The sequence below is a fragment of the Sturnira hondurensis genome, unplaced genomic scaffold (genome assembly GCF_014824575.4).
Source record: "Sturnira hondurensis isolate 20B ecotype Veracruz unplaced genomic scaffold, ASM1482457v3 Scaffold0021795, whole genome shotgun sequence".
NCBI classification, from domain to species: domain Eukaryota; kingdom Metazoa; phylum Chordata; class Mammalia; order Chiroptera; family Phyllostomidae; genus Sturnira; species Sturnira hondurensis.
Window position 1 is genome coordinate 5,297,726 of NW_028094426.1, and position 13,138 is coordinate 5,310,863.

General features: G+C 43.8%; 1 protein-coding gene across 1 annotated transcript in view; it reads left to right on the forward strand.

Moving 5' to 3' along the window:
* Positions 1-3,273: 3,273 nt before the first annotated feature.
* The window catches only part of ST8SIA1 (ST8 alpha-N-acetyl-neuraminide alpha-2,8-sialyltransferase 1), a 133,898-nt gene continuing 124,033 nt past the window's right edge, over positions 3,274-13,138 (forward strand). The window contains exon 1 of the mRNA XM_037033919.1: positions 3,274-4,627. Coding sequence (XP_036889814.1) covers positions 4,392-4,627 — 236 coding nt within the window. The 5' untranslated portion in view covers positions 3,274-4,391. The remainder of the gene's footprint in view (positions 4,628-13,138) is intronic.

The window sequence follows — 13,138 nt, forward strand, 5'->3', positions numbered from 1 at the left end:
AGGAAACATGTCCACCATCCTGCAGTTTATACATCATGATTTGGGGAAGAAAGATGTAAATTGTTTTTGAAAGAATTTATATTGGCTGTAGATAAGGGAGGGTGGGAAAAAGTGAAGCAGGGGCAGTTCTGTGATAGAAGCACAGTCTGTAAAGAAGAAATATTTACTACTTTTGATTGGTTACAGGCAACAGCCCTGAGAGTTCATGCATATTCAGGATGCAGTGGTCAGCTAATAGACTCCCGATGGTTGACTGAAAGCTCCCACATACACTGAGAAATGCGAGCAGTCTTTTGTTAACTGGTCCAGAGACATTAACTGGTTAATTATTCCCATCACTTTCTCTCAGTCTCCAGCAGCTGTAATTTAATTTAGAATATCTCAGAATACCTCAGAATTTTTCTCTTGTGGTTGGCTTTTCTCTAGTTTACTTGCCCCTCCCCCACAACATACACACTATCACTTGAAGGCCCAGAGCTTTCTCCAGTCCGAGAAATTAGTTACCATTGTTCCATTGCTTACCTGCTTATGAACATTTTGATATGTTTGTCTGCTTTTGTATTCCATCTTCTTCTCCTGTTCTTTGAGCTTATGTCTCTTATATTCTTTTACTGTCCTTTTAGTGGGGTCACAAAAGGAAATGGCGACAAGCAAATGCATTTATTCAGAGAGACTATATTCATTCTACAATGCTATTTGCTTTGGTGTTTATAACTGGTTGTGAAAAAGACATGTTTTTGTGTGTTTTTTTCTTTCCATTCCAAGCCGTTCTGACAAGAATTTGAGGGGAGACTGAAGAAAGGGTGATATTTAAATTTTTTATCTCAAATCATCAACATGTTTATTTAATCTTTTAATAAGACATTTCTATGTGACTATTAATGTTTATCTGCACACCCATTAACATTCAAGCTAGACGATAAATGGTGTGTGTCCCATTCTCTCTGGTCATCTTTCTGCATCTTCTTCTCTCTCAATGTTCCACTGAGGGGTGTCTCCTTCCCTTCCGTGGCTTCAATCCTACACAGGCTTTCATTACAACTCTGTTGTCACAGATGCACTGCCCAGCAAGTTTACTTATGGTATAAAGAAGCTTCGCACATAGTGTTTACTAGTTCAGTAAATAGACATTGATAGAGTTTTAAAAGTTGTTTCTTGAGCAAACCCTGTATGTACACTCAGACACAGAAGTCTAAAACAATGACTAAACTATCTACTATCAGGCATATAAACCAGACAGCTAAGTATCAGGTAAAATATTTTATTTAAAACACTGACCTGTGGGAGTTTATGCTTTTTCTCAAAGAGTGCTGCCTTAGCAAATAAGCTGAATGAATTTGAGGCCCTCAAATTTATCAAGCAAACAATCAAGCAACAATTATTAGTTGAGTATATATGTATCCAAGCCTGAACTGGTACCTGGAGGAATATGAATAAAATGTAAAATATATATATATATATTTTTAAATATTTTATTTATCTTCAGAGGGGAAGGGAAGGAGAGAAGGAGAGAAATATCAATGTATGGTTGCCTCTCGTGCATCCCCTGCAGGGAACTGGCCCCTGCTGGGAACTGGCCTGCAACCCAGGCATGTGCCCTGATTGGGAATCGAACTGCGATCCTGTGGCTCGCAAGCCCGCGCTCAATCCACTGAGCTACACCAGCCAGGGTAAAATGTAAAATATTGTTCCTGCTCTTCCCTCAGACATCTGGGCATGTCATGTGGAGTCCTCATTTGGATCAAACGCACAGGCTTGTCATTTGATATGAGAGACCAAATACTCTTACTGCCCAGTTGCTGAAACAAAGTTACATATGAAAAATGCTAGTAACACAACACACCTACATGTTTTATCATCTGTGGGAGCCAGCAAATACTATAGACATTCAGAACAGAGGGTCAAAGGAGATGAGAGTCGAGAAACCACAAACATTCCTACCCCATAAAGCTTGTGTTTTAGTTGGTGGAGGAACACATGAGGAGAGAAATGCCTCGCCAGTTGGGTTGGCCATGAACGATGCACTGGATTTGCGAGGCGGAAGAAAAAACATTCCATGGAAGAAAGAAGGTGTACCTCAAAACAATAAGACAAAAGGGGGTAGATATGCCATTCTGGGAAAGAAGGTGGGGGTCACGCGGAGGTGAAAATTGTTAATTTGGATGTGTAGAGACCACAGGACACAAAGGTTTCTCCCTGTCTGCCACACCTAGTTCAGATTAAACTACCACTAACTGTTGTGAGATCTCCTTCCTAAAGCCTGGTATAGGCCTTTCATCTTAATTCTTTTACCACTTAGAAAGAAGGTCGAAGTTTTTCTTGAGCCTTCTGTGTCTTTTTTTTTTTTAGATTTTATTTATTTATCTTTAGAGGGGAAGGGAAGGATAGAGGGAGAGAAATATCAATGTATGGTTGCCTCTCGTGAGTCCCCTGCTGGGAACTGGCCTGCAACCCAGGCATGTGCCCTGACTGGGAATAGCAGGCCCACGCTCAATCCACTGAGCTACACCAGCCAGGGCCTTCTGGGACTTAAAAATAACCAGTTTAAAAGAACTAATAGAGGCATATTTTGTGGTTGCAAACTTTTGGGCCCTTCAGGCTCATGCTCTTGAGAGAATATGGCAGTATTTGAAGAATGAGAGTACGACGGCGGCTTGGTTGTTTTGGGTAAATAACTTTCTGTCAACTTCTCAAGTTCCACTTCTTTGTGGAGAAAGATATCATGCCACACAGAAGTCACTGTCGGCTGCACTGGGAGCTGCATTCTGGTCGACTGCGCACATTGAGCTAAGGCCGTAGGTTCTGCTTTTCTGATTGCTAAGCCAACCTGGTTAGTAGGCAGTTGCCTTTCTTTGTCCTTGCACACTTTTTGCTTCACGATGCTTAAGCAAACGGAAGAAGCCACCGCTAGGAGGTACTCGAGCTATGCATCGGAAGCCAGGCTTAACCAGTTAACAGAGGGTCCATCCACTCCGCAGGTCCAGGCGGGTGGCACTTTTCCAAGGTCGAGGTTGCGAAGAAGAACTAGTCCGAGGAGCGAGAAAGGCCAGTGAGAACAAGGGCCCCTTACCTTAAAACGTGCAGTTGGCAAACTGGCTTCCAAGTCACTGTCACGTCGTGAGGAGTGTGTGCTTGCGAACCAGCTACCTCCACATCTGGATGCAGCAACGCCTTTCCCCGCAGGGCGGAGGGGAGGCGGAGGACTCGGACGTGCACGCACCGCCTCGCGCGCGCGCGCGCGGGCCAGTGAGCGTCGGTGTGTCTGTGTATGTGCACGCGCGCGCGCCCGCGCGCGGGTGTTGGTTGGAGCTGCGGCTCCGGGACTGGGTGATGAGGGTGGGAGCCCAGGCAGAGACAAATCTCCCCCCGGCCACCTCTCGTCTCACTGCAGGTTAATAACCAGATACAGAGAGACCGGGGTGACTGGGCAGGGTGACAGATCCTTCCTGTACGCCGGCTGCATGTCTAACGGTCAGGTTACGAGCCACTCTCTGCCGCACTGAAGGACATATATATACATGCATATATGTCTTGCGTATGTATATGTATATAATTTTTTATCGTTTGCCTCTGTCTCCAGAGAGCAAGGGCGGAAGAGAGGGCCGCACGCTCCAGCCGAGCGTCGCGGATCGGAACGGGTCGAAGGAGGCAATTTTGCGAGTGGGGGAGGGAGGGGGACCTTGATTTCCACCAATCCCCGGGCGTTTGTCTGCGAAGTCCGGGGCGCAGCGGAAGGCTGCGGCGCGCTGCTGAATTAACTGATGAGAGCGAATTCTTTTCTTCTCCGGGAGAGGTGGGGAGCCAGGGTCCTGGCTGACGAGGCGGAGAAGCCCGAGGCAGGGTAGCGGTCCCGGGCCGCGGTGGAAATTTCCAAGGACTTGGCGCGGCGCGGAGAGCGCGTCTGGAGGGCGGGGGGTGCCTGGCAGCGCGGGAGGCGAGGAGAGACGGCGAAGGGCGCAGGAGCATCTCTCAGAAGGGGACGGCGCGGACCGAATGTCTGGGAGAGAGCCCAGCAGCTCCCAGGACCCAAGCGGAGAACGACAGTGATGCTGCAGAACCAGGGGGAACGATTCGCCGCCGTCCCTCTCGGAGACCCCCAATGCCCGCCTTCTTCAGGAGAAGCGACCATGGCCACAGCTTGTGACTTTGCCCCTAGCCACTTCCCTTAGGAAAAAAAATCCTTGAAAAAGTTGCATTTAAAAAATCCTTGCTCCGACCTTTGGGGCCGTGAGGGCAGAAGAAGCGTCTGTGCAAGTGCAAGCAAGAAAGTGAAAGGTGTGTGTGCATGGGGGGCCGGCGGTGGGGGCGCCCTCCGCTGCCGCTTCGCCTGGCGTCGTGCTGAGGCTCTGGTCTTCGTCCCCCGCCCCTCACCCCGGGACCCTGGGGCTGCGATGAGCCCCTGTGGGCGGGCCCGGAGACACACGTCCAGAGGGGCCATGGCTGTACTGGCGTGCAAGTTCCCGCGGACCCGGCTGCCAGTGGGAGCCAGTGCCCTCTGCGTCGTGGTCCTCTGTTGGCTTTACATCTTCCCCGTCTACCGGCTGCCCAACGAGAAGGAGATCGTGCAGGGGGTGCTGCAACAGGGCACGGCGTGGAGGAAGAACCAGACAGCGGCCAGACTTTTCAGGTACTCCTGCCCTCCGGTTTCCTCCCCGCTCGCGTCCTTTCCTCTCAGTCCGCCAAGAACAGGGTCACCAGCGACGCCTGCCTCGCAGAGGCAACCCTTTTCATCCAGGCTTTCTTGTCCTACTCCCTTTCCGTTCCATTCCCAACTTGGGGACTTTAGTCAGAAGCCCTTCCCACGCCTTACTCCAAGAGGTGTGCAGACACCTGCTTTGTCCATATAAAAAGCGTGTGCGCATTTCTGGCAAAGCCTGAGTTGTATTCAACCGTTAGGAAATAACTGGTGGGAAGGGGAACTCAGGCGAACTTTATGCCTAGCCCTTAATGAAAATTTATTTCTCGGTCTCTGCAGACGTTTGAAGCTATAGAGAGCTAGAAGCAGGTAGGGGATGCCTTAATGGGGTTAGGTAAATGGTTGGCAACATAAAGCACTAATGAGGGAGTAATGGCCAAGTCTTGGGCAGTGAAAACATGCACCTAGGCTCCAGTGGCTTTGTCCAGTGTGCCCATCACAAACACAGGGCACTCACGGATGCCCTACCAAGAGCCAGGTGCTATGTGATTTTTATGTTAAGGTCTCAACAACTTTTTAGTAACAGATGATAACCCCATTTTACCAACCACAAACTGAGTCTTTAGAGGAATGAGCTATTTCCCCAAGGTCATGTACCTTTGGAGCCTCAAAGCCGAGATTTAAAACCTCTAAACCTCCCAGATCTTTCTCTTGGCTTAGCCTGGGGAAGCCTTTTGAGAGATGGGGGATTGCTCCCATCTTTAAGAAAGGACTTTAAATCAGAAAACAAACACAAAACTATAACCAGTTTGGATACCGGAATTTTGAGGATCACTCAGAGCTTGTAGTTTCCTTTTCTTTCTGGGAATTTCAGTTTAAGTGTCTAAAAATAAGTTCTTGGCAGGAGGAGTTTTATGTGGATTGGAAGGAAGGCAGAGCTGCTTCCCCTTCCTGTGCACTTCCCTGGGCACGTTGGGGGACACAGGGGTGCTTCCACCACTGCCAGGCACCCCCTTCTCCATCAGTCCCTGGGGCTGAGGATGCTGCAGTTGGCTCTTTTGTGATTGTAGTCGTCTGAATGGGAAGTGCTTTCCCTAGCTCTGTAGAGACTCTTCCAAGCAGTACATGGGCAGGCGAGAACCCGATGTAAAGACTTTTTATTACGGTTACAAATGTTTAGAAATATCTATGAATTAAAAAAATACAACTTAAAAACATATGATTTCCCTCCTCATTTCAGGCCTGCTCCTGGAAAGAAGGTCAAAGAGCTAATAGCCAATTCTTTGAGGGAAGGTTGCTGAATTCACCTTTCAACTGGAAGACTTTTCTTCTTTTCTCACTCTTTTTTAGATTTCTTCTTTCATTAAGTTTAAAATCACCCCACTCCCCTTAAAAGGATATAAGGGTTAATCTTCTTTCACCTCCACGGTACTGAGTGTTGGACCCAAAAGCACCCAAAAGGCACAGCATCCAGCAATTCTTTTCTTTACAGACAGAAAGCACTTTTATTTCAAGTAGTATAAGGAAATGAGTTAAGAACTTCCCATTGGTTTGCAATGAAAGAGTCCTTTTTTTTTTTTTGTATAGGAGGAGGAATAATGAAGCTCTGTTAGAGAGTTGATTTCTTTTGTAGGACATAATCAAGTGGAAAATGGTTCATATTCTGAGAAACACAGGCTGATAGTTTCAGAAACACATTTGCCTCTTGCTGTCTGTAGCCTGGAGTAATCTTCAATATGTTTGGCTATTATTTGGTCTATCTCTCTGTGCAGAGAATTACTTATGGAACACACACTATAAAAACTGCCTAAGCACTTACCCCTCAAAGTTAGTGCCTATAAAATGGTGTGAGAAGCACTGTTGTTTACTGAAAAGAGTGTGGGCTTCAGAGTAGAAACCTGAGTTTTTACACTGACTATGTCATGACTAGGTAAACAGCAGAGCATCTTTGGCAAGTTATTTGATCTCTTTGAATCTTAGTTTCTTTTTTTATAAATGGGATAATAACATCTACCTTGCAGGGTTGGTATAAGTGTTAAATTTTAAAAAATGATGCTAAGTGTCTGGCACACTTACCCAGTCAACGTTATTATTATAATTGTTAAAATTACAATTTTATGTATATATTACAACTTAAATAAGGACAGCTTGCCAGAGCGTATAAATTTGGAATGTAGCACCTGCCAGATTTGAAAAGAAACCTCATTGGGTCATATCTGCCCACATTACATCCCTCACACCTAAACTAATAAACAGAGACAAAGAGTATAAAATTATCATAAAATTATCATGGTTTATTAAGTCAAAAATTATTTATTCTCATGTTAAAATCCACTGTTTTCTGCCCTGGGTGGTGTGGCTCAGTGGATTGAGAGCTGGTCTGAGAACCAAAGGGTCACCGGTTCGATTCTCAGTCAGGGAACACGCCTGGGTTGCAGACCAGGTCCCCAGTAGGGGGCGCGCAAGAAGCAACCACACATTGATGTTTCTCTCCCTCTTTCTTTCTCCCTCCCTTCCCCTCTCAAGTAAACTCTTAAAAAATAAATAAAATCTTTTTTAAAATCCACTTTTTTTTAACCATCTGGATTGTTAGTATGGGAGTAGTAGTGTTTGTTAGTTAAATATTAGATTAGACAGAAGACTTTATTATGTGTGGGAGACCCTACTTTGGCAAACAATTACCTGCATTTTCCAGTTTGAAATATCTTCTGCACAAATATAGACATATACATGTGTATACATATACATAAATACATGTATATATTTGTGCATAATATAAATATAAATACATATACAAATGTACAACATGTACTTATGTATGGGGATATATGCACATTTATTCATAAAACATGGAATATCATGTATAGGTACATATTCATATATACATATTTACAAATGTGATAGACTGACCACCACTTGATGAGTGACTGCTATGAACCTGATATGAGTTAGGTCCTGGGGGACAGGCATGAATGGGATGGACAGATTGCATTCTCTGTGAAAGCTTACCTGTGCTAGGAGGCGGCTGATGACAACAAGTGAGTAAGGAAATATGATGGTTGAAAGTGCTGTGAAATGCTCTGAGGACAAAAGAAAGTGTTCCACTATGTTTATGAGAATTTCACAGTACATTGGCCCCTTGTGCTTCCACTTACTTTTCTCATTTTCTTCCATCTCACAACTTGTTAAGTCCTCACTTCTCAGGGGGGAACCTCGACAAATCCCATAGGAAAGGGCAACAAGAAAGTAACAAGGCTACAAGAGTTGAACTGAAGAGGAAGTTTTCCTAACATCCACGTGGCGATAGAAAGGTGGAGAAATTGATTGGCCCTATCACAGAGACTTAAGGAAGTTTCTATGCAGCTCTTGTTTCTTAGGGCAGAGCAGCCAAGTAGTGTGGGGGGATGCCAAACCAGAGTGGCTTTTGCCTCTCCCTGTCCTTATCCATTTTATTTGCTTCTCGGAAGTTAACTTATTTCAGAATGTATGCACAAGGCTTTATTCTTGGCACCTGACATGGTAACAATGACAACAACAACAAAACCAACGAATAATTTGGTGCTTATTATTTGTATTGCACTATACTAAGTGTTTTAGATGTATTGTCTCATTTTATTCTCCTTAGAACCTTGTGTAAGTGAATCTTGTGAAGTCAATTGTGTGTTTGTAGAGATGAACATGCCCTCGTCCCTGTCATCAAGGAATCTGCTATAAACCCATGGGACAGGCATGCATGTTAATCAATCAAAGACAGGCAGCAGAGCTGAGTGTAAGGCTCAGGGATTCAGGAGCTGTCAAAACATGGTTGGAATTCTAGACGTATTCCAACCATCCAGGACCTTTCCAACCAGAAAGGTCTCGTCATGTGGTTGTTGGTGAGTTCATCTCAGAGCTTCAGTTTCCCCATGGGTAAAATGGGTTGTGTAGTCATGTCATACAAGTCTGTAGTGAAAATTACATGGGAGCATTCAGAAAGCACCTAGAATGATGCTCACCACATACGTGTGGATACTGTATGTTAGTTCCAACAACAGAAACACAAGCAGAGTGTTGGGAAAGTTTGTGGAACATGGCATTTAATTCTATCGGAAGGAGGGAAATTAGAGAGGAGGCGGTGCTTGGACTAAGCCTTGAAGGATGGTAAGATGGGGCAGTAGTAGGAGGTGCAGGTGGAAAGATGCTCCAGGCAGAGACAACAGCAAAGACCCAAGCAGGGAGGTTTGGAAATGCCTGGTGTGCTGCTAGTAGGCAGAGTTAGTGAGTAGCCCACAGAGGACAACATAGTAGAAAGGTAGATTGGAAGGTATGTGGAAGCCAGGTAACAATCTCTTTTATTTTTTTAGAATTGTTTTTTTAATATATCTTATTGATTATGCTATTAAAGTTGTCCCACTTTTTCTCCCCTGTATTCTCCTCTGCCCTCCTACCTTCATTCCCCCTCCTACCTTTATTCCCCCACCTTAGTTCATGTCCATGGGTCATATATATAAGTTCTTTGTTTTCTCCATTTCCTATGCTATTCTTAACCTCCCCCTGTCTATTTTGTGCCTACCATTTATGATTCTTATTCTCTGTATTTTTCCCCCATTCTCCCTCCACTGCTTCTCTGCTGGTAACCCTCTGTGGATCTTTATTTCTGTGAATCTGTTCCTTTTCTAGTTGTTTGCTTAGTGTTTTTTTTTTAGGTTCAGTTGTTGATAGTTGTGAGTTTGTTGTCATTTTACTGTTCATATTGTTTATCTTCTTTTTCTTAGATAAGTCCTTTTAACATTTCAGATAATAAGGGCTAGGTGATGATGAAATCCTTTAACTTGACCTTATCTGGGAAGCACTTTATCTGCCCTTCCATTCTAAATAATAGCTTTGCTGGATAGATCAATCTTGGATGTAGGTCCTTGCTTTTCATGACTTAAAATACTTCTCTTCAGCCCCTTCTTGTCTACAAGGTCTCTTTTGAGAAATCAGCTGATGGTCTTATGAGAACTCCTTTGTAGGTAACTGTCTCCTTTTCTCTTGCTGCTTTTAAGATTCTCTCCTTATCTTTAATCTTGGGTAATGTAATTATGGTGTACTTTTGTGTGTGCTTCTTCGGGTCCAACTTGTTTGAGACTCTCTGACCTTCCTGAACTTCCTAGAAGTCTATTTTCTTCACCAGGTTGGGGTGTTTTTTTCCATTATTTTTTCAAATAAGTTTTCAGTTTCTTGTTCTTCCTCTTCTCCTCCTGGCACCCCTGTGATTCAGATGTTGGAATGTCCCAGAGGTTCCTAAACCTCTCCTCATTTTTTTGAATTCTTGTTTCTTCATTCTTTTCTGGTTGAATGTTTATTTCTTCCTTCTGCTCCAAACCGTTGATTTGAGTTTCAGTTTCCTTCCCTCAATGTTGGTTCCCTGTACATTTTCCTTTATTTCATTTAGCATAGCTTTCATTTTTTTCATCTGATTTATGACCAAATTCAATGAATTCTGTGAGTATCCTGATTACCAGGATGTGCATCTGATAGGTTAGCTATCTCTTTTTTGCTTAGTTGTAATTTTTTCTGGAGCTTTGATTTGTTCTTTCATTTGGGCCATTTTTTTTTGTCTTGACACACCTGTTATGTAGTGAGGGGCAGAGCCTTAGGTGTTCACCAGGGTGGGGCAACCCATGTTGCTATATTGTGATGCTGTATTTGGTGCAGGGTCCAAGAGGGAACAATGGTGCTTGCTCTGCTTTGTAGGATTTCAGTCACTTCTGCCACTTCCCACAAGCAAAGTGGGCCCTTCTGGTGCTGATTCCCGAGTGGTTTGGCTTGTGTATATTCTAGAACCCTGTGAGTCTCTCCAGTGAACTCTCCTGTGAGGCTGGGATTTTCTCCTGCTGCTGCTTCAACCCCCACAGGTGTTTTCAATCAGAGGTTTGCGGCTTTATTTCCCCGAGCTGGGGCCCTGGGTTATGCAGTCTTCCCACTCCCCAGTTGTTCCTCCCGGTTTATCTGCACATGAATGTCAGACTGCCCAGTCCTCCAGCCACCACCTTGAGGCATGTGCTGTCTACTCTGGCTGCCTGTCTCTGCCCCTCCTACCAGTCTGAAGGAATGTTGCTTCATCCTTGGTTGTTGGAATTCCATAGAGTTCCATTATCTGATAGTTCTCGTTATTTTTTGTTTATAAATTTGTTGTTGTCCTTCTTTTGGTTGTGCGAGGAGACAAAGTGTATCTACCTACACCTCCATCTTGGCCAGAACTCCCAGGTAACAATCTCTGAATGAGCTTAAGATGTGGCTTTGGGTAAATGGGGTAAAATATATGGTGATGGGAGAAGGTTTGAATTTGGGTGGTAAACACACAGTGCGATATACAGATGATGTATAATAGAATTGTGCAATTGAAACCTATATAATTTTATTAACCAATGTTACCCCAGTGAATTTAATGAAAAGGGTATAAAAACAACAGCAAAAAATAACCAATCCCTTACTTTATACCAGGTACTATACTAAGCCGTTAAATACATTACTACACTTAAAAAGTGAAATGAACGAACATCAAGTATCCAAGGACACTGGCTGTGTACCAGCTCTCAGCAGAGATGGCACATCACTGTTATTTGTGGATTTGGGGACCGGGTAACACACTCAAGTACTGGCCCCCAGTAAAATTATTTTGAGCAGCCCTGTTCCTCTTCCTTTCCCAGACTCTAAATGAAACACTACTTTTAGCAGTTCAAGCTGTATACAGGTTTTTTTTTCTGTCCCTGTTTTTGAATCTATGCATATCAGAAGCTTCAGGTATTTCCACAGTTGCCCTGGTGACTGCAGAGGGCACTGGAGGTGGAGGGAATGCGACATAGGTGCAGTGATCTATATATCCGGGACGTAAGTTTTCTCTTAGCTAAGTTGGGGGACTTGTGGAATCCACTGAGGAAAAAGATGGTTTACTAAGTGGTAGTGATTGAGAAAACAAGCTTCCATTATGTTGTGGATTTACAAATGTGAAAAAAAAACTTCATGAACAACAACCGCAGTAACAAAAATAAATCATTAATATTTATCAGACACAAAATGTACCAGACCTGGTTCTTAGTTCTTATATTTGTCATCTTTTTTTCCCCACCACTGTTTAATAAAGTAGACATTTGTAGGTTCTTTGTTTTACAGATAAAGAAAGGGAATCTCAATGAGATCCTTTAACAAGATGGTGGGGTTGGCTTTCTAACCAGAGTTAGATTCAAAGCCTTATGCTCCTTCCCTGGTAATCTTGGATAAATGAAACATTGCTGTACATTATCTCTTATGGTCTGGCCATGATTACTTCTCCAGCATCATCTCTCAACAGTTTTCTTCTTTAAGCTTTGGTAATTTAGGTAAGGGTTATAGTTCCTGAAATAAGGCAGGCTGCCCTGATTTTTCTTGGGTCATTCTCTCTTCCTGGAATGTTTTCCTTCCAGGCCACATCTACTGTCCTTCACCTAGCCGATTCTTACTCATTTTTTTTTGACCATGCAGTGTTGTGGTTAAGCGCCGCAAACTTTGAGACGTGCTCAAATCCTTATTCCACCATGTGCTGTGTTTTTCAGCAAGTCAGCTGTCATTGTCTGTTTCCTCAACTTCTTGTGGTTGTGAGCTTCTTGTGGGATGGTTGTGAGCATTTGAATACATAATGTTTTGAAAATGCTTAGAGCTGTTTCTGGCATATAATTGGAGCTTAATTTACATTAGCTTTGCTCAAGACAGCATCCCTTACTCCTTCCTTTCTTCCTTCCCATGCTGTGTTAGTAGCTTCTCCTGGCTTTTTAGCTGTTAATACTTTGTATAGATTTATTGCATTTCTATCATTTATCCAAAATATCTACTACTATGTGTCTACCACTATTACTGTAGAAGACACTGGAACGATAATAGTGAACTTAACAGAATTCTTACTTTCTTGAAGTTTATTGGCTAATGAGGGGAGGCATAATGAACAGAAAAATACATAAATATCTCATATTGGCTAGTGACAGGTGCATTTTCCATGCTATGTTAAAAGTACCATTTTGTCTGCCTTTTCTGCTAATTTATTCATATTTGCACCGAGCTGAGCATGGTTCCCGGCTCACCAAATTTTCGTTGAATTACTGGGTGAACATATGTTTCAGGAAGGTGTGGGACCAGATACCCAGTCAGTCAGTGAGTTGGCAAATGCTGGCTGGGGTCCAGCACCCCGCTTGGCCATGTGAGAATCAAAGGACACAATCGCATCCTCTCTGTTCTGAGAGCTCTCGCGTTAGAGCGGCGTTCCCTAGTCTCAGCACTACTGAGTCTCAGCACTACTGACATTTCGGGTTGGATAGTTCTTCATTGTAGAGGGCTGTTCTGTATATTGTAGAATGTTTGGCAACACCCCTGGCCTCTGTTCCCTAGAGGAAACAAACACGTATGTCTTCAGACTTATCAAAATGTCTCCTGGCGGGGGACAAAATTGGTCCTGGCTGAGAACCATTGCTTTAGAGAAAGCAACCCAATTGACAGGACTTTAAAAAC